Source organism: Taeniopygia guttata, chromosome 12 (assembly GCF_048771995.1).
Source record: "Taeniopygia guttata chromosome 12, bTaeGut7.mat, whole genome shotgun sequence".
NCBI lineage: Eukaryota > Metazoa > Chordata > Aves > Passeriformes > Estrildidae > Taeniopygia > Taeniopygia guttata.
The window spans coordinates 20,008,880-20,030,932 of record NC_133037.1 but is presented as its reverse complement, the minus strand read 5'-3'; the positions used below and the strand labels follow the sequence as shown (position 1 = coordinate 20,030,932).

General features: G+C 40.9%; 1 protein-coding gene across 3 annotated transcripts in view; it reads left to right on the top strand.

The window, feature by feature from the left end:
• FAM120A (family with sequence similarity 120 member A) overlaps window positions 1-22,053 on the top strand; it is a 47,043-nt gene that overhangs the window by 11,531 nt on the left and 13,459 nt on the right. For 2 of the 3 annotated variants that reach the window (XM_030283250.4, XM_012571640.5), the window contains exons 4-11: window positions 6,345-6,473; window positions 6,925-7,021; window positions 8,096-8,196; window positions 8,490-8,773; window positions 9,447-9,534; window positions 12,836-13,060; window positions 15,397-15,571; window positions 21,217-21,466. In XM_030283250.4, coding sequence (XP_030139110.1) covers window positions 6,345-6,473; window positions 6,925-7,021; window positions 8,096-8,196; window positions 8,490-8,773; window positions 9,447-9,534; window positions 12,836-13,060; window positions 15,397-15,571; window positions 21,217-21,466 — 1,349 coding nt within the window. The remainder of the gene's footprint in view (window positions 1-6,344; window positions 6,474-6,924; window positions 7,022-8,095; window positions 8,197-8,489; window positions 8,774-9,446; window positions 9,535-12,835; window positions 13,061-15,396; window positions 15,572-21,216; window positions 21,467-22,053) is intronic. The other variant, XM_030283251.4, reaches the window with a different exon arrangement.

Here is a 22,053-nt window from a genome sequence, read left to right as displayed (position 1 = left end):
CTGGCATCCCAAGGAAATGAAACACGTAACCTCAGAGCATCCTGGCCTGCCATAGGCAGTCCTCCCTGCTGGATTTTAGCTGTTGGCCAATGTGATTAGATATGAAAGCAGTTCCCATTTGGCTGTTAAAAGGTTCTGTTAAAACTGCTGCTCTGTTAGCAATGCAAAGCCCCAGATGAGTGCCCTGACTGAGGAAAGACTATCACAACACAGGATTTGTTGAATTTCACGGCAGCTTGCTGGCCATTTGTTCAGTGCACAGCCCCAAACTGAGCACAGCACCTCTGTCTCCAGCCTGGCAGGGCTATCAGGTGGAAGGACACATTTGCAGCATACCAGTCTTCTTTAGTTACTGGTAATGGAATAATGCCTGTTTGTTTCAGCTTTAATTTTACAGTGCTCATGGTTTGAAATGATGACTTGTTTCAGTAGCTCATTAATTGAGTTTAATTTCGTTGACATGCTAGAATATCAGTGATGTCACCACAGCTCTCTGTGGGGACATCTTCAGTGTACCTGTGCACAAAGAAATATTGCCTGTAAATTTTATGAATGCTTAAAAAACCCTAAAAAACGTTTTTATTAACCACAAGGCTGATAGCAAGGAGTAGTTTCAGAATAGTCCCAAAAAGCACAAGCCTTCACGAAACCCAGAAATGGGGGGAAGTTGTTGTGTTTCCCCAGGATGTCCTTCTGGGCTGTGCTTACAAACTTTGCTTTGTTGTGTCTATTTAGAGTCACAACTGGGTGTTCTTCATGCTCAGGAACCAAGGGCTTTAATCCCACACCTCATTCAGCTCAGGATTTAGAAGGCTTTTTCTCATTGTGTAAAGATTTTAATCTTTTGTCTTTAGAACAGTATGGTCTTGAGCATCAAAGATGACAGATTCTGTTCCAGTGGCCAGATTTGTTGCTTTTCAGGGAGAACTGTGAGAGTTAATAAAGTACAATTTATTTTCTGCATTCTCTTTCAATCTTTTATTATGCTGTAGCAAAATACTTTTCCTGAAAGAGAAGCTTTGACAGTTCACCAGTGAAAAAGGGTAACTTAAAAAAGAAACTACCAGCTTTGCTGGTGGAAATTGCTGGGTCTCGCCCTGAGTCACCATGGGGAAGGGAAAAATCCAAACCAGAGGAACCCATACTTCTGTTTTAATTGGAGGGGTGTTCACCCAGGAAAGCTGAGTAGAAATGGGAAGATGGGAGGAAAATGAAAAACCTGACTGAAGAATCTGTACAGTAACATCTGGAAGGAAATGAACCTGAGAGTCAGGACACAGTCTCCATGTGCTGGATGAAAAGCCTTTCAGCAGACACCAACAACTACCGTCAGCTGAGCAGAACTGGGAAGATTCCATGACCAAATTTAAATGAAGAGATATGAATTAATGCTGCTGCAAGAAGGAGAAGGAATCAAAAGCTAGCTCTGTGATCTGGTCTGAGTCAGGATTTCATCTATCCAAAGGTGCCTGTGGAAAAATCTCCTAAGAGTGGAGACCTGCACTTGAGTCTTGTCACCCACCTGAGAGCAGAGTTCACTGAAATGACCACCCAGATCAGGGGTTTGAAACAAGAGGAGTTGATAGGTTTCCTGAGAAATCATCTGATTGCTAGACTTTGTTTGTAGACCAGCATTATCCTGCTTTTTGTTTGTGTTCTTTGGGATTTATCTTTAAGACAATTTGGTTCTTATTCTGGAAAAACTGGTTACAGTATGGAGCTTCAAGATCAATGTGTAATACTGTCAGAATGAGTTTGGGAGGGCAGTTTCTTACCTCTGGAAGGAATTGATGCCTGTTTGGGAGCACAGACCACTGAAGACGTGCTGACTCGTCATTCACAAGGTAACCTTCGAAACAAATCTTAATGCAGTCTCCCTTTATACATAAGAAGAATATGCAGGGAAACTCCATTTCCTTGGTTGTTGTGTCTCAGTGGAGAGGCAAAGATACTTATAGAAAGCAATCCAGATTATGCAGTTTAGGCTTCTTCTCTGAATCTTTCTAGAAATTCCTGTCTTAATGTCTTACTCCTCTGTTGACTTCAGAGGGTGTTTGCCAGATGGAGACTAATACATGAAGTAGATACTTAGGTAATTTGCTGCTGCTCAAATGACAAAGGTGACACTGTTAAGATATACTTCAAGTAAATGCCTTGTTGTTCATGGGGTTTATTGATGCTAAGGGTCATCATAATGCAGGTCAGACAGAACCTCAGGAAGTCATTTAGTACAGCCTCCTGTGAAAAGTGCGGTGAGTTTGAGGTCAGAGCAGATTGCTCAGGGCCTTGACTAGACTAGTCTTGAAAATCTCGAAGGCTGGAGACTGCACAGCCTGTCTGGGCAGCCTGCCCTGCGGTTTCATGGCCCTGACGGTGAAGATGCTTTGCCTTGTGTACTGTCTGAGCCCTTGTTTCAGGGTATGTCTGGTGCCTTTTGCTCTTGCACGACCTACTGCTGTGAAGAGCTTGGCTCTCTGTGTTATTACCTTTCTGTGGGTAATGCAGAGCTGTATTTGCAAAGCCTTGTTTTTACCACGCTGGATAAACCCTATTCCCTTAGCCCTTTCCAGAACAATTGCTCCTCTCTGACAATCTGGATGACCCGCAACAGCTCAACTGTTCTGACACGCGGCTGGAGCCCCAGACAGAGCGAAGTGTTCTGGAGTGGATCTGCTGTGCACTGAGGAGTGGGATCCCTGGGTCTGCCAGCTGTGCTCCTGCTGCACAGCCCAGGGTATACTCCCTGCCTCCTCTTCATTCTGCTGTGTCTTCTGGCTGCAGGTCCCTTTTGTCACACCTGGAATCTGTGGAGTAGCCAGGGGGGTTATTCCTGCCCAGGTGTAAGGCTTCACTTCTATAGCTGTAGAATTTCTGAAGGCTCCTATTGGCTCATCCCTATGGCTTGTCAGGGAGCTCTGGATGGCAGCCCAGCCCTCAGGTTCGGAGTGTGTTGGGCTGTCCACGGGTCTCATGAAGTCTGTCTGTATCACATCTTTGGCTTGTGCTTCTGCTCTCTCCTTTGCTTTCTGATATAATTTGTGTTCCTCATAATTTGTGTTCCTTCAGTCTTTCCACTCACTAGCGAAAAAGCAATGTTCCCTGTATGTTGCTTCACAGCAACGGAATGTTTGAAGTATCTTTTTTAAAATGCTTTGAAAGTGAAACTGATCCACTTACCTCTTTCCAGCAGGAACAGCAGTAAATGTGGTGTTGATTAGTCTCTGCAGGTTTTGCTTCCTGAAGACAGTGGGGTGTTCCCAGAGTTGGGGAACTTTGCCCAAGTGTAGCTTAGGTACCTTCTACACTTATCCTGATTATCCCGTGGAGTTGTGCTTATGTGAATCTGTTCTCTTCCAAAAAAGCATTTTTGCAAGTTTATTTTATCAAACACAAGACATTTTTATCTTGTTGCTTCCATGTTTGAAGTGCTACTCATTTTGACAAATGCCCCTATAGAATTCATTGCTTTCCCCACATCGTCTTTGCAGAATGCACAAATAAGCGACTTGTGATTTTAATCAGTGCTCTGTCACAAACTAAAGGAGTCCTTTTACAGCTAGCAAAGAAACTGGGTCCCTCTCCAGGTATAAGGTCTCCAACCTGATTGCCTGCAAGTATGGAACCCACTCCCATGTTTGCCTTCCAAAATTGATTTTCTGTGTTGTTGCTTGTCCGAAACATTTCTCTAGAGGATAAGGGAAAAAAAGGAACTTCTAATAAGAAATTGGTGAAACATGCTGCTGCTTTTGCCCTAAAATGCTTTGTGTGACACTAAAAATAAGTTTGAACCACCAACACATGCTCTGTAACTTCTGCTGCAAGTCTGAATTTTTCCTAGCCCTAACATGCGGTAAGACTTAGCTTCTCTTTTAATGCACACAGGATTAGAAACATTCTTTATGATTCAGTGCAAGATCTACAATTTCAGATTCCTGGAAATTTCTGAAATTAATAGAAGAATGTTTTATTCTTTAATATCAGGAAAGTACTTTTTATTTCACAATTTTAATTTCAGACTTTTGTGTAGCATAGGTCATGATACTCTTAGTTTTGAGGATGTTCTCACATCTGCACTGGATGTCTTTGAAACAAGAAAGTCCAAATACATGAGATGTCTCTAGGTCTGTAAAACATACTTCCAGAAGGTCTCACTTCAGGATTTAAGAGTATGCTCCAGTGAGATCTTGAGGCTGGTTACAGGCGGCTGAATGGGAGCAGTATGCCAAGTGAGTCTTTGATAGGCCTCACTTGGGCTTCAAACTTCCAGGGCCTTAGATGGCTGTTAGTGCCCCAATGATGCGATATCCACTTGTGATGCCAGCTTTATATGGTTTATTCAATATTGTCATCATGGAGATCATATAAATTAGCAGGAGATTGCTTACTTCTGTCAGCCACTGTGTTTCCAAGCAGAGATTGCAGGAACACTGAGGGAGCAGTGCAGGGTTTCTGCAAGGGCTCTGCAGAGAGCACATCCAGCATGACATAGCCATGGAATGATTCAGCTGTTTTAGAGATTTGTTACACATAGGAGGAAAATGAGAGATGTTCAGCAACTGACTTGGATTACCAGGGAGGAGAAAATCTGTTCTTCCTTCTAGAAAAAAGGTGGGCAAAATTTTGTCACCAATATTTGTGACTCTAAGCTTACATGTGAGTGTGATCTACATTTAGTATTGTTGTCTATATTCAGAGTGCACACTAGTGTGAACTTAGATTTTAGTGTCTGAGATAGAAATAATTACCCTGCCACTGACTACACTAAACAAAACTGTTCTTGACTGTTCACTTTTCACAAGGGCATGGACTGACAGAACACAGGGTAATGGTGTTAACCTGAAGGGGAGGGCAGGTTTAGGTTTGTTATTAGAAAGAAATTCTTCCCTGTGAGGGTAGGGAGGCCCTAGCACAGGGTGGCCAGAGAAGCTGTGGCTGCCGCTGGATCTCTGGAAGTGTCCAAGGCCAGGTTGGATGGGGCTTGGAGCAACCTGGGACAGTGGAAGGTGTCCCTGCCCATGGCAGGGGGTGGAACTGGGTGGACTTTAAGGTCCCTTAACCATTCTGTTTCTGTGTTTACTTTAGGCTTATAAAATATAGAGCTCCTATCTGGTAGAGAATGACCAGATAAAGAATAAATATCCTGACATTGGTAAAAAGTAGACATTAGGAGAAGGAAATTAATAGCAATGCGTATCTGGCAAGAATTCCATGGTCTAAATATGACGAGGGCAGTGTAAGAAATAACATCATAAGTAGATCAGATAAGGGGAGGGGAGAAAATAATCACATAGGGTTGACTCTGTATAAAATGAAAAGGAGTTGTGGTATGGGTTTTAAATTTGGAAAGATAAAACTATTGAAGTATTAATCAGAATTTTGCATAAATGTTTCTGACAAGTCTGAATTGCACTGTTTTCTAGTAAAGTGTGATCTCTGTGTAGAATGTAAAGACTCAAAAAGATTTTTCAAAATTTTTTTGTATCTTAAAAATATAACTGTTAATTATAATAGTCATCTCTCAGGTTCTGAATCACTGAATTTTGCAAATAAACAGATTAAAAGATGTTAAAAGCAAAAACCTAGCTGCCCCTATAGGCCCAAGCAGAGTGCTTCAGAATTGTGCAGAGCTTCCAGAGGATTCCTCATGAATGTAGGACTCATGTTTGGAGACCTCATTCCTGGCTCTGTGAGCCATCTGTGCAGCACTTGGGGTGGGAGCAGAAGCTGCTGATGGTTCAGGAGTTCTTCAGATCCAGCTGGCAGCACTGCTCCCTGCCTGGAATTTTACAGAGGTCCGGGATGGTTCCTTGGCCAGAAGCTTCTGTTCCCCACGTAGGATTACACAGGGCGCATAGGAGCAGCCATTCCCATAGTCATAGGCCAAATCATAATTTATTTTCAGGAGTAATCAATTGAATGCTGAGGTGGAAGACCAGGGTTTCCAATGGTTCTTTTTCATCAATTCTGCTATCACTTTACACTCAGAAAATAAACTGTCAAAATATTTCCTAGCATACGTATGTGAATGTAGGGTGAAGATTATAGTATATGATGAATTAGATGAAGTATTTTGTACTGGAGGAAATGTGCAACTAGAAAGCAGTAAAAGAACCAGCATTGTTGACATTTGTTGTTGTAACTGATACTTAACCAGCAGGTTTACATAGAGATGAGTTGTAATAGTGCGAGTCCCTGTTTAAGGTGAAGTCTTAAAAACAAAGTAGAAGGCCCAGAAGTAGTTAGCTAAGACATGTGGGCACAGGGAATTTGTTGCAGGTACTGTCAGTAGAGGGGAGTTCAGCTGTGTGCCCCATTGTGTGCTCACCTGCCGTGTTTGCTCACAGGTACGTGCTCACCAGTTAGTTTTACCACCGTGTGACGTAGTGATCAAAGCCGTAGCTGACTATGTCCGCAACATTCAGGACACCGCTGATTTGGATGCCATAGCAAAAGATGTTTTTCAGCATTCGCAGGTAAAAGTATAAAGCCAAGTATTGTCTTGTTTTCTTTTTTTAAATCAATTTTGCTGTACATTTGTGTTGAAGAATTGCACTTGATAAAATAGTGATTTGATAATAGGAATCTCTTGATATTTGCAGTGGCTCAGCTCTTCTAATTTCATGTTCCTTGCTTTCTGAGGATGAAAATACTGTGTTTCCCCTCAGTGCTTTAAATTCTTGATAACCAGAGGGGTTTTTAACCTAGCTGTATGCACTGCCTTTGAGAATAAGCTGTACATGAAGACTGAATGTTTAAAATTTTACCCTTATATAGGTTGATGTAACATTTCTTGTACTGGAGCAGTGCTGCAGCCCATAGGCATAAATCCTGAGATATGGTGTACATTAACTACTGTACAACCCTGTGTTGACCTGCAGGTGACAAACCTGCACAGCTTCTGACAGATTTTTTTTTTTTTTTTAGTCTAGAACAGATGACAAAGTTACTCGGTTTAAGAGAGCGGTTGCTTATTACTCGGCAACTAATAAACCTATGCCATTTCATTCACCACATTACCTAGGTAAGTAATGACAGCAGCCGGGCTTTTTGTTTTAACTAAAAACTTAGGGTAACCCTAAATCAGAAATGGTATTGGTGGCAGCATCTTACAAAAACGTTTATATCTTCTGGCAATTCCCATTGACCTGTAAAGATGAGGTTTCAGAAGAAGGTTTTCATAAGATATATGCTGAAGTTGTGTTCTTGTCCCAAAAGAAAACAACCTGGATTACTTTTCTTCTTGGTAATTGCAGCATCCATTGGCATTGGGACTCTTGAGAGAATGGTGCTGTGAACAACTGAAGTCTGGTGTCCACTCCCATTCATGAGAGCAGTTGCTACTTCTAGTCATTAAAACATACTTACTGTTTCTCACTGGCCCTGCTGGCATGTTTTAGAAATTCCTTTATAGACTTTGATTTTTTGGTGTAATAACAAACCTGTTTAAATTGCAGCCACACATTGTTGTGGTGTTGCAGATTATTCTCAAGGCTTAAAAATTAAAATGGGTGATCACAGGATTTCCTACTCATGCACCAGTTTTAGCACTAACATTTTAGCTTAAATGTTCTAAAGATCTTCAGTTACCATACTAGTACACGGACACAGATTTTTCCTGCTCTTCTGGAGGATGTGGGGTGTCTTATTTCCTTCCAAAGACCTGCATTAAAGGGTTAAGAAGCTACTCTAGGTCAAATATTTAAATGACAAAATGCCAGCATTCTGTATCTGCATGGTGTTGGCAAAGTCTCCATTATGGCATGTCTTGGAGTATTTTTTTTTGTAAGCTACCTTTGATTCCCAGACAGAATAGGAGTGTGCAGTAATGAGAGATACAAAGACCTGAAAGAAGGTGAGACACATAAAATGCACTTCACAAGCTACGAAGTATTTCAATAGAAAGGTAAAAATGGATAAAGCGGACTTAAAAGCATAGGAGAAAACAGTAATGCTAACAGAACAAGAATAAATAAACCACAGAAGCAAAAGGACAAACAGGATAACATTTGTGTTAAATACTGAGTGTTTTCATGAGTGCTTGGGCTTTTTTTTTCATTTTTTTCCATCTCTTTTCACTTCCTCCCCTGCAATACAGCAGCCAGACCAAATCAGTTTGGTATGCCTGGGATAGTGCCACCATATGTTCCTTCTCAGATGCTTAACATTCCACAGACCTCACTACAAGCAAAACCTGTGGTAAGTACAGCTTCTGCCCCTCTCCTTGGGGAGAGGTCTGTTGTGCCCTGCAAACTGGAATCCAGGTGGGAAAGGTGTAGTTAGCGTTTTCAGTGTGGACAGTCACTTGACTGAACTTTATATCTGAAACTAAAGTGATGCTACAGCCTCTGGTGGAACAGTTTTTGTGGATGCTCAAGATGGCTGAGTTTCAACACATATATTTGGAAAAGACCACTTCATTAAAGAATGTATTTTGTTTTTAAAAGCAAAGCCTTAGTTGCCTTCACTTAAGAGAGATCCCTTTATTTTAGGCCCAGCAGATGTCCAGTCAGGGTGGGGCCCAAGGCCAGGGTCCATACCCATACAGCCTCTCTGAGCCAGCCATCACCTTGGAAACAGGTGGAAAAAGTCTGTCTGAGCAGAACAATTACAGTAACATTCCTCACGAAGGAAAACACACACCACTGTATGAACGGTCTTCTCCAATAAATCCAGCCCAGAGTGGGAGCCCTAATCATGTGGATTCAACCTATTTTCCTGCCTCTTCTACATCTTCGTCCTCTGACAATGATGAAGGCAATGGCGGTGCAGTGAAGTAAGTTTCTTATGAGGATATTCTTATTCAGCTTTGGTTAAAATGAATTTACTTTCAAAATAGTTTACCTGTATCCTGAAAGTAAGAATGATAGAATCAATCACAGAATACCCTGAGCTGAAAGGGACCCACAAGCATCATTGAAGTCCAACTCTTGGCAGAGTTGGACTTCGCAGAAATCTGCAAATTAGTGATATGATTGACCTTAAAAAGATAGTTTTGGGCCACTGTGACTGCAGACATATACATTGTTCAATCTTTTTGCCTTGTTCCTTAAGCAGGAGTCCAAAACCAAAAAGTGTTGGGTGTTTTTCCTCTTCTGCCCTTACGTTTTACTGAAAGAGTGAGGTTTTGGTAAATGTCATAAAGCCTTCCAGTCCTTTACTTTGTATAAAAAAGATTCCTGCTTCATAGTATAATTCATTAAAATTTCAGAAGCTAAAATCTACAGAACTTCGCTGAGCTTGTACTGTTTACATGTCCTAAATTTGGGCGTAATGTAATGCGAATGTCAGGAATTTTTTCAAGACTTCTGCAAATAGACATTTTTAATAGAAAACATCCCTTAAAATCAGAATATCTTGCCCAAAATTCCAGTCACAGACACCAAGGATTTATTTCACTCTCTCAAACTGCATTTTAGTATGATGTTTTTCTTTCTATTGTCATTCAGCCATGTCAGTGGGAACAAAATAGGCTGGGAAAAGCCAGGAACCCAGTCAGAAGGTCAGATGTGTGGAGAGTTGGGAGACCAAACAAAGGTATTTCCTTAAATTCACATTTTATTACTTTGTGTTAAAACTTTACTGCAAACTCCGAGGAGGATTTTCAGTATAGATCCATAGTATTTAGTGCAAACTGTACACTTTGTTAGTTACGAAACAACAACTTTGGAATACAGGAAGAAGTTTTCCACAACATTGGAAATACATAAAAATAAACATAAAGTAGGATGTTTTAGAAAATACTAGATAGGAATCAGGAGCAAATCAATAACTTTGTTTGGCCCTTAGCCAACAATCTCACCCTCATATGTTGCTTTCTGGGCTTCCAGTAGTGCATGTTGGATTTTTAGGAAGGAGTGTGACAATCTGAGTGTCCATGGAATCAGAGTCCATATCCTGTAACTCACAGTGGAGTAAGCACAGCTCTGACACCATCAGTGTTAGCCACAGGCCACTGAACATGTATTAGAGCTCAGCTGAGGAGTTAAAAATCCTTTATAACTGCATGGTAGGAATTTCATCTAATACTTGTTAAAGTAGTTCCATGGGGCCAGTTAGTGTTGCTGTTTAACTAGGTAAAGATGGGTGAGATGGCCTTTGATAAAGATATATCATTATTAAATTTGACATTTCAAACCACATTCAAATCAAGAACATGATGGTCTCTATTCCAAGGTTGATCTCTGTTTGGAAAGAACATTAAGAGCATTTGCACTTAATGTCTCTGTGCCTTGATGGTGGAGCTGTACACCAACTCTTAACTCTGTCAAAAAACTCTGAACTTGAGTTAGTTACACTATGAGCAAACAGAACATTTTCTCTGTACTTTTGGCATAGGAATTCCAGAAAACTTGGGCTTTTGTGCTTAAAATACAAAGTGGATGATTTCATCCATCAGCAGTTATTATTTCTGCAGACTGTGCCTGTAACTGTGTCTTCCTGGGATTAGTCACATATGCATATGCTAATTTGACCTATTACATTCCTTTCTTCACTGCTGGGCTGGGCCTTGTGCTGCCCTGTGACCCAGCCCTGTCATGTCCTTTCCCAAAGACAGCCCCTACACTGAGCCAGAGCTGAACGAGCACTCACTAAACTTTCCAGGAGATGTATGCACAGGCTGACTTAAATATATCCAGTTTAATGTAGTGATGCTCCTGAGCTTTACTTGCTTGTTTGTTTTTTATTATCAAACCACTTTGTCAGCCCTCAGGAGCAGGAGAAGGCGGAAGTATCTTTTGAGCACAAAAGGAAGGATTGTGAGTACATTTTGTGAATGGGGAACTCGTTTCCTGGAGAGGTGAAACATTAATTAATGATTGAGAAAAGAGGTAGTACTTCCCTAAGACGTTGCCCAGAGAAGCTGCCCCATCCCTGGAAGTGTCCAAGGCCAGGTTGGACAGGGCCTAGAGCAACCTGAGATAGTGGAAGGTGTCCCTGGCCATGGCAGGGGTGGAACAAGATGGTCTTAAAGGTCCCTTCCAATCTGTGATTCTCTGAAGATTTCAACTGAGTGAGCTATAGGTGATTTTCTGAAGTAAAGTGCTGAAAATCCAGTATAAGTCAGGCAGGTAGCAGCAGTCTTGACATTCCTTTCACTTGACTTCAACATCAAAATTCCTTGCAGTTATCTCACAGTGTGAATTCTACATTACAAAGATAAGCTCTCATTTGGCTGGATGCATATTTCTAAAGAAAATAATCACCCTTAAACTGTGGTGTTTCCTCAGTTTAGGTGTTGAAATATTGCTGGAGCAGATGCAGGAAGAGCCTGGGTACTACAGTCAGGAAAAGCATTGCTGTCATGTGAGGGTTTTTGTCTTCTTCCCTGTGTGCCTTCAGTATACTTCTCGTTGTGGTTCAGTATTGCTGACTTAAGAGTTGTTGGGGTAGTAGAAGACAGGGAAAGTCTTTAACCTGACATAGATATATTTGATGTAACTATAACTATAACACAGATTTAATGAAGCTGTGATATAAATGCATTTGTTATTAAGCATATTGGTTTGGAAATGTTCTGGTTTACAGGTTTTAACCATTTCATCTATATATTTTCATTTTTATAACTCAAATGAAATCTGTATTACCAACTAAAACACAATCTTTCAGTAACATCCTCTTCGATTGTGCGATTAAAGCATCATCTGAAAAGAAGGTTGCCCTTTGATATTTTGCTAGAGCTTGTTATTACTACCTTCCCCTTCCTGTAGAAGACTTTTGGAAGTTGTGTTTGGATTTTTTGTTATTTGCATTCAGATTAGTATTTTTCATGGGTCTGAGGTGAACCCCTAAGCTTATTTGGGCCTGTTTTTTATGTTACATATTCTGTGGGATTTCGTGCTTTGGCCCTTTCCATTTCAGCCTTGCTTTTCAAGTCTCAGGAAATATGTGAACTTCTTGTATTGTGAAAATACTCATGCATGATGTATCATCAAGTGATGAAATTTTGCTCTCAAAAGATTTTACTATTGCTATAATAATTTATAGGCATGAAGCTAACTTAACATGAACTCTTAATCTAAAACCAGATTTTGGTTTTGAAGACCAGGATTTTTAGGAAGGAGCTCAAAAAAATTTTTTGTTGTATCTGAGAAATCAACATAAAACCCTTGTAAAGGCTGGGAGGTTTACAGTATATTTTTATGCATTATATTTTTCCCATAAGTTTATGAACTGCATTTCTAGAACTGGAATAGAAGGCCACTTTAGTTTTCCAGTCAGAAAACTTCAGCATTTTCTCTTACAGTCTTCTCAGACGAAGGGCTTTTATGTTAAAAAAAAAAACCGAAACAGCCAAAAAACCAACAGGTTTACCAGGTTTTGAGTTTGGACACTGTGTATTTTACATGTTATTTAATTGAACTGTGTGATTTCCCCTGTTTTGAGTAGAATTGCAAGCTGAGAAGGGCTATGTTTATAGAAGTCTAGATAAATTAGAGACTATGTGACTGTCAGTTAACACATTGAGTAGGGCATATCTTGGAAATACTGATTTAAAAGGCCATTCACAGGTCATTAAAAGGCCATCAGTACACTTCTGCATTATGCAGTTAAAAATTTTAGAAAATAATAATTTCTGTTGCTGTTAATAAGTTAAAAGTTTTATAATATTTATTTTCTTAGTAATTTGGTTCTACTAGCAAACAATGGCTAAAGGTTTTGTGAAAACCTTGCAGACAACTTTGGATAATGTAGTCTGCACACTGCATCAGTGTGACATGGAGATGTATTATTTTCATGAGGGGTGAGGGAGGAGGTTTTCTGTTTCTCTTGGTTGATCTCCTCGGTATGTTTCTGGACACATACAAAGCATTTTATTTTGTATGTTCTGTTACAGGCAGAAGGTTCCTCTAGTGCTTCTTCAGGAAGTCAGGCAGCTGATGTCAAAGGGAATCAAACCAGTAATCCACAAATCCCATGCCTGTTGTCCATGCCCACCAGAAACCACATGGATATTACCACACCTCCATTACCTCCAGTAGCGCCTGAAGTATTACGAGTGGCAGAGCACAGGCACAAGAAGGGGTTAATGTATCCTTACATCTTTCATGTCCTAACCAAGGTATGAAGTTTTAAAATTAGGTCCTGTGAGATAATGATTCTGTGAAGATAGTTGCCCTGGCATTTCTGGCTAGCATATCAGATTTTTATATCCTTTTTAAAGCTCTAACTTCTGGTCACTTTTTAGTCGCTTGAACCAGTTTCCCCCCTGTTTTCTTACCACTGATATGGTACATTGTTCCAGTAAATAGGAGATGGCTATAATTAGAAGTGTTTATTTACAAAATTAATTATTTTTTCCTAACTATTTGCAGTTATTTGTATATATCTCTATGCATGGATGTACATGTCTGTGTGTGTGTTTATGCAGTCTATTTCCATCTAAAAATTTCTGCATATGTGCTTTGGTGCCTGTGCCAAGTCTTCTCTATTTTCAGTATTCAAAAGTACTGAGATTGTTTTCTCTCCCAATCTGATCCCCCTCCCATTACTGATAGCTGGCCCTGAGAGAAACAAAACAACTCTAAGAAATCCCTTTTGTACCAGCAGCTAGCAAAATGGCACTGTCTCCATGCCTGTTAACTTTTATTCACCTTAAAAATCCGCTTCAAGACAATAAGGACCACAGGCAGATCTGAAATCCATCAAACTAAAAGTTACTGCATTGAGGTTGAGGTTTGGACTTCCTATTTCCCATTTGTTTGTTTAATACCACAGCTTGTGTTCTTACACATTTTTGTCAAGACAAGTGAAGAAGAATCAAAAGGTCTGTGATGACTACTGATGCCAGTTCTGTTTCACACTTTGCATAGCAAAATATTCTTAGCATATTTAAATGCTATTTGATGTTTAATCACAGAATCATTTAGGTTAGAAAAGATCATCAAGATCATTGAGTACAACTGTTAATCCAGCACTGCCAAGGCCACCACTGAACCATGCCCCCAAGTGCCGTGTCTATGTGGGTTTTAAATCCCTTCATGGGGACTCCACCACTGCCACCTGAAGCCACTTTCTTTGTCCTGTCCCTTGTTCCCTGGAAGCAGAGCCTGACCACCCCTGGCTCCGCTCTCCTGTCAGGGAGTTGTGCAGATCAAGAAGGTCCCTCTCGAGCCTCCTTTTCTCCAGACTGAGCTCCTTCCCCAGCTCTCTCAGCCCCTTCCCCAGCTCCATTCCCTTCTCTGGACACACTCCAGCCTCTCAAGCTCTTTCTTGCTGCGAGGGGCTCAAAACTGACCCCAGAATGTCCGTGACTGGGGATAGGCACTGCCCTGGCCCTGCTGCCGCACCAGGGCTGGAACAGGCCAAGGTGCCCTGGTCCTTCTTACCCACCTGGGCTCCTCCTGTTCAGCCACTGCCACCAGCACCGCCAGGGCCTTTCCTGCCGGCCCTTTCCAGCCCCTCTGGCTCAGCCTAGCGCTTCAGTGCAGAACTATTGAACCCTGGCATGGAATTATGGGGATTCTTTAGAAATGGGCACATGTTCCAGGTTATGTTGCTGTTATTAAGAGAGACCTTTGAGACATAACCTTACGCCTAAGGTAGTGTTGTCAGAGTTAAACCTGACAGTATCCTAATGTAACCACTTCAAGGTGTCACCTTCAGAATTCATTACTGGGATAGTTGAAATAGGGTGGTATTTTTAAGAGAAAGTAGCACAATGGAGTGTTTTCTTGTCAGTGTTAAAAATAAAGGTTGCTTTTTGGGGGCAGTGCAGTCAGTCATTTTCCAAGAATATCTTAATATGTTTGGATGTGCAGTTATAGAAAACAGTGTTGCTGTTCTGAGAGACAATGTTGGAAGGTTCTTTCATGCTATTTTTCTTAAAAGGTATGAAATGCTAAATTTCTACATACGTGTAAAAACCTAGCCTTATTGTAGTAATCCAAACCTAGCCTTATTGTAGTAATTCCCAGATAGGTGGTTTTTGTCCAGGTGTGCTGATGCATTTTTTTTACAGTGAGTCCCCAGTGCTGTTTCAAATCCTGCATCAAAAAGTCAGAGTGGTGTTTTTGGACAGCATGAGTACTTTTTAAAATAACTGCCTGAAATCTTGATCAGCTTCAAATGTGCTTTGGCTGTCTAAAACACTTTGCTCTATTTCCATGTATACTGTTTTTCCAAATGCCTGTATTAAAAGAGCAATATTTAGTTAATCCTCACATGTCCAGACAAATATGTGTGTGATGGAGAAGGGAAAGAAGATAGCAACAGAACCTGGAGGAAATGAAGCAGGCTGGGCTAATCCTTCCCTGAGCTGAGATCCACTTTACTACTGAATCACATTTGTCTTGACTAGCTGACATGTATTAGGGTTGGATTGGGTTGCCATGCATACCTGAATGCTTCTTGTTCACTGTAACATATCATATTTCTTTGCTTTTTTTCATGCCAAAGGGTGAAATCAAAATCGCCGTTTCTATAGAAGATGAAGCCAACAAAGACTTGCCTCCTGCTGCTCTTCTGTATAGGCCAGTGCGTCAGTATGTTTACGGAGTCCTGTTTAGTTTGGCAGAAAGCAGAAAGAAAACAGAAAGGCTTGCTTTTAGAAAGAACAGACTTCCACCAGAATGTACGTACTGCAGAACCCATGCTTTATTCCTCTTCCCTTTGCTGTGGTTTCAGAGCCACTTGTACCATGATGTGAATGGAAATTGTTGCTAAGATCCCATCAGGGTATCTGAAGCCAGAAGAATTTCAGGCCTGTTGGATGCTGTGGATAAGAGAAAAAGATGTTGTTAATTTGAAATTTTATTTCCTATTGTAGTTTAAGAGCTATAAATGTTGTTATTTCTAAGCAAGCTCTGAGGCTTGGTTCTGAACATCTGCTTAAGCTGCTGCCAGACCTACAGTGAGTGATGTCAGCTTGTGATGTTATTTCTGTGTATGGCAGAACTGGATTTTAGGAAATTTCTATTCTCTGCATACACATACAAATCTGCTTGCTTTTTTTCAAAACTGAGAGGTGCACAGGTTAACTTGCCCTGGCTTCCCGAATGTGTCCCTGAAGGTACCTCAGGAAAATTTGCAAGTATGATGTCCTTCAGGTATTGGCATATAAAAACTTGGTTTAAACCCCACAGAAATCAGGATGTTAATGTAACCAAAGGTAGACCTGGGTGAGGACAGATGAGATTTTTGCAAACAACGTTGTCGAAAGATCCTTTTACTTGTTCAGAGATATGGATATTAATCTTCTCATTAATCTGAAAGTTGTCTTTTTAAGTCTTCAGTTTCCAGGAATTACTGTCATTTCATTCCTCATTCTAGAGTGTTTTTGTTATAATGAATGCATACAAGGAAATGACTGAACTTTTCAGTAGCAGCTTATAAAGGTTACAGGAATGCTGAAGCATTCACTGTATGGCAGCAGCAGCACAAGTATTTAAATGTAAGAGTCTGCTGTCACTATGGTAAATTTAAGAATCAGATATTCAAAATGTATGAAATCATCATTCATAAGCTTCATATGTAAAAGGATAAAAATAAGTATCAATTGTAAACTTTACATTAATTCCCTATGCTCTTTCCATTTATGATTGTGAATGTTTTTGTATGTTTGTTGTCAAGATGATAATCTCCCAATGATATTTGAAAAGCTGTTTGTCTTTGCCAGTTAATTTGTGGGGATCAGTATTTACCCTGCTTGAATAATACCTCAGCACACCTACTCACAAACTTCTTACTTCTTAAAACTCACACAACATAGTGATATTTTGGGTTACAAGGTCATTTCAGGATTAAAACAGTGATTTTATTTGCAGTCATCGTTTATCTTCCTGAGAATTCTGAGTGTTGGAGGTCTGCTTCAGGTTAATCTCGTAAACCTAGAATGTTCTCTGTAGGCTACTGGGGAAGCCTATATAATCTCTTATTTTCTCTTCATTTATCCTGCTTTCCAGAGTTTACCTCTGGAGGGTAAGCACACTTCTGCTGACTTGGTTTAGTTACACGAGCTCTGGCAAATCTTGCTGCAGGACGCATTCAGCTACTGACCTACTTCTAGCTTAGGGCTGACCAAGCTCTTAAAAAAGCAGCAGCCAATTGAACATATGCCCAAAAGTTCCTTGCTTCGCTGCAAAGCTGGCAATGCCAGTAAAGATGGATTTGGGCTGCTGTGCAGGTATGGGGTGTGAAAGGGCTCTGGTGCAGGAGTGCCTTTATTTTGGTTGGCTCTCTTACAAGGCTTGGGCAGTCTGTGCAAGATATAAGGAGAGACCAGCATCTGAAGCACTGATTAGCCTTCTCTAACTTTTCTGAGCACCCAGGTTATAATGAACTGGTGATGCTCATTCTCCTCCAGTGTTTAAATTATTTTGCTGCTCTCAAAAATGAGTACATTATAAAATGCAGTTATGAAGACAATTAAGAGAAAAATCTAGGAATTAAGATATGTTAAGAGAATCAAGAAATTAGTTTCTGAAGAAATGACCCTTAAGATTTATGTAGAGAGGTAATGAATATTAATATCTAAAATCCTGTCATCTTCGTTGTACAAACCAAACACTTAAAAATAGTGCCTGAATAATTGGCAAGGATATTGTACATGAGGATATGGGAAGGTGGGAAAGATGCATAATAAACTGACACATAAGGATAATTACTAAATATATAGATGGCAAGGTAATGGATCTTTCATGAAACGGATGACTTCTTGTCTTTTAAATAATTATTTTTTGTATGAAGTTTAAAAGCCAATAAGAAACAACAGAAGTAGCAATCAGTGGGGTTCTTCAGTCATCAGTGTCTGCTAAGTGATGCCTTTGCTGTGCATGGCCTTATCTCTGCTCCCGGTGGACAGGAGATGTTGGGTCACAGAGTGCCTAATTGTGTTTGGCTGCCAAGAGCACGGTGCTTACTGTGCTGCCCTTCCCTCACAGGGGATGCAAACCAAGGGTCTCCCTTGCTCTGCTTGTCAAGCCCTGAACTAAGTTCTTTCTGTGTCTTGATAAATACATGTGTGTAGTGAAACCATCTGCTCTTTCTGCTCGGTGGCAAAAGGCACACTTGCACAAGCTGTCAGAGCTCCTGGTTGGATCCCAAGGTTTGTTACTTTAAGCCCAGCAGCCTTGTGACGTGCTGTTCCCATCGCAGATGTACTCAGCCAGCGCCGGCCCTGCCAAGAAGAAAGCCGTGTCTCTTGGGCAGTAGCCCTCATGCAAAATCAAGTGTGCTGAGCTCAGTCTGTGCTGGCAGGAAGGATTTTAGGTTAAAAATCAAAGTTAATGAATAAGACCAGAACCACTGGTGCTGTGCTTGGCAACCAGCTGGGCTGCTGTGGCTGATGCCTTCAGAGTCTGTAATGGCTTATTCAGTCAGGTGTTCTTTAAACAGGTTACTGTTGTGCAGGTTGATGCAGACCTTTGCTTGGATTAACCCTAGCATGTCGTGAGGGCACTGTTGAAAGCAGAGGTCCATATATTGTGGGGTGCCTCAGTGAGTATGCATACGTGCTGATGAGCAGTAGGTGAGGTTTGGTATGAAAACAGTATAATATACACCACGGTAATGGGGCTGAACATGTTGATTGTAGTTGTAGTCTATGTAGTTTTCAGGGTAGGCACTGCTTATTTTTCAGTGGAAATCATGGGAGGAAATGCCATACATCCTCTGCCATACATGGTACTGTCTGCTGAGAATGCAGTGAGTTTGGCAGCAGTCTCAGTGGAGGTTTTTCAAAGGCTTAAGAAATGCCCTGGAAAAATTAGTGGGTATGGACAAGACCTGGATTCATCTGTTGGATTAAATGCTAATTTCGGGTGGACAGTGCTAAAGTTGCTTGTTAATGGATTCAGCTGCAATTCCTCATCCCCATCACTCAGAGAGGAAGCTCTATTCCAGCACACTAGATTGACCTTCCTGTTAAACCTTTCCATAAGAAGCATGGTTATCTGCACCCAGCTGTGCGTCCTCAGCACAGGGCATGGATCTGCAGAAGCAAGTCCAGAGAAGGGTATGAAGATGTTCTGAGGGCTAGAACACTTCTGCTGTGGAGACACTCTGGGAGGACTCTTTTAACCTGGAGAAGACAAGGCTCCAGGGAGAATTAGAGCCCTTTCCAGTACCTAAAAGGACTCTAAGAGAGCTGCAGATGGACTTCAGACAAGAGCCTGGAGTGGTAGGACAAGGGCAATTGCTTCCTGAGAGCAATTACGGAATATTGGGAAGAAATGCTTCCTTGTGAAAGTGGTCAGGCCCTAGCACAAGTTGTCCTGCCACAGTGGGGGATGGAACAAGGTGGGCTTTAAGATCTGTTCCCACTCCAGCCATTTTAGGGGTCTTGTATATTATTATTATTATTAGTAGTAGTAGTAGTAGTAGTATTTAGCACAACGTAGAAGGCAGTGTGCATCTCTAGCGTGACCTGTGTAGCATGTGGCTGAAGAACAGACTGAGGCATTCTTCCTGCGGCCTTCATGTCACAGGGCCATGGAAGTTCTCGTCCACAGATTAAAAGCTTTGAACCATATTTGAATGTTGAAATATAAGGTAGAAAACATAGATATAAACCTCACACATTTCCTTCTTCTAAGCTTAAGAAGTGTATTCAGTGTAAGTGAAAGAAACATTGGGAAAACACTGGTGGTGTGTACAGCTTTGCTTCTGATATCTAAAGCAATTACGGAACAGTTTGAAAACAGACATAAAATACATACTTTTGTTTGTGTTTGCTGTTCCAGGCCTAAGCAAGCAGAGAAACCCAGAGAGATGAGCTGTGGAGTAGGGCAGGGTAGCTCTGCTGCCTATTAGAGCCCATCTTTAGAGTGTAGTGGTGTATAAACTTGGGAGCAACCAAAATAGAACATGATTTTATAGTGAGGTGACCAACTAAATATATCAGAGTGTTTATTTGCATGCTGCATGTGATCTTTGTAAAACTGCCCTGAGCTCTGTGAAGAATAACTGTAATGTTTGTCTGGGTTTATTCCTGAAAAGCAGGAGAGCTCTTTGGGGTGTTCTGGAGCTTTTATCTGTAGTCCTGACCATCCCCTTTGCTGTGGTTTGCCTGCCCCTGGCTATAGAATCACACATTAGGTTGCTGCCCCATTGTTTTGTAGCCATCAGGCATGTGCTGGCACCAGTGGGATGTATTCCTCAGGCTGTATCCAGTGGATTTCCAATAGAAAGAACAGGTCTGGGCTCCTTCAGGGAATCTCCCCAGGCTGTGACCTGAGCCTGCACTAACAAGTTCCTTGAACCTTTCTACACTGCATAACTGGCTGAGTTAGAAGGGTGCAGACACACTGTGAACTCTGTCAGGCTCAGGGTTGCTCCAAGGCCAAAGGTATTGTGTCTCAGCCTTGACTTGAACTTGTGTTTTGTTTTGGTTGTTTTCAAACAGAAGGATGGAGATGATATAGCAGCAATGTACAGTGAACTGTCTTCGTGCTGATGGGGATGAATGGGAGATAAGGCACAAAACCACTAACCTCTTCATAGAAAACAGTGCAATAAATGGGAAGGCTTAATATAAAGTAATGTTTTGTAAATTTTTTAGGGAGAACTCCATACTTGCCTATATTTGAGATCTCATTCCCTTGCAGTAGCTGACCAGATACAGACAAGTATAATAATACCAGGTTTAAATATTACTCAAATCACTAAGATCGTATTGCTCTTAAAAGACCACCTATGGAATATGTTTTGTGTTATGTACTATTTTTATTTATTGTTGTAGGTTTCTGATCATACACAAGTATTGTCAAATATGACAGTATGATCACATACATACATTACATAGATATTTAAGGGGACAATTGCATTTTTAAGTTAAAATCACAAAGTGGTTTAGATTGGAAGGGACCTTAAACACTGTCATTTCCAATCCTCTGCCATGGGCAGGAACACATTCCAGTAGACCAGGTTTCTTCAAGCCCTGTCCACCCTGGCACTGAACACTTCCAGGGGAAATTGTGCTGTTTGTTTTAGGAAAATATGTCTATTTCCTCTATGTTGTATATTCATTTGAAAATATTAGCATGATGTTCCTAGTGTATGCATGTCTGTATACACCTAATTTGTAATTTGTAAGTGATCACAATTAAAAGATATTTCATGCAGGGTTTGAATTATGGGGGCAGTGTAGTCTAACACCCTATTGCTGTCTCAAAGTGATACTTTTTGAATCAAAATCTCTTGCATGTGAAGTTTGAAATAAATCCTGGAATATGAAATACTAAGTCAGGCTGATTTCTTTCTGCTGTTGCCATTCTGCAGTTTCACCAGTGATAATTAAGGAATGGGCTGCTTACAAAGGCAAATCTCCTCAGACCCCTGAGCTGGTGGAAGCCCTCGCCTTCAGGGAGTGGACCTGCCCAAACCTGAAGAAGCTGTGGCTTGGCAAAGCCGTGGAAGACAAGAACCGACGGATGAGGGCATTCCTGGCCTGTATGCGATCAGACACACCAGCAATGCTCAACCCAACTAATGTGCCCACTCATCTTATGGTGCTCTGCTGTGTGCTGAGGTTAGTGTCACCTCCAGGGGCATCAGGACCGAGGAAAGGTTTTACTCTGGGATCTCTAGGAAGTGTTAATTCATATTTGCAGCCTCACTAGGAGAAGGGGTTTAGTTGTAGAAAAGCATGAGTGTAGTTCTTTTTCAGTCTCTAAAGGGAAGACAAAAAAGATCTTGTGTTGCAAAGAGGTTGTATCATTTGAATTAGTTTTACCTTAGTGAACTCAAGACTTCACCTCAGTAAAAAAAACAACTTTCGGGGCCTCAGAGCATTCTGTGTGTGAAGCTTCCAGATTTCCAGAGAAAAAGTCACGAGTTCCAAAATCCTGTACTGTTTTATTTTCACATTGAAAATGGGCAGAGGAACTGGGAGATGCTTACATTTGGGGTAATTACTTAAGACAACTAGCTTATAATTCTTTCAGAGTCCATGATTAGCATCTTAAACATGGTAAAATTTAATTGAAATTAAATTTGATTTAATGTCATTTTTGAGAATGATAAATGTAGATTTGTCTATTGAACTTCATCTCGCCTTTTGAGCACTAAAACACTGTTTCTCCTTATAGGCTATTTGGTATGAAAAAAAAAAGTGGT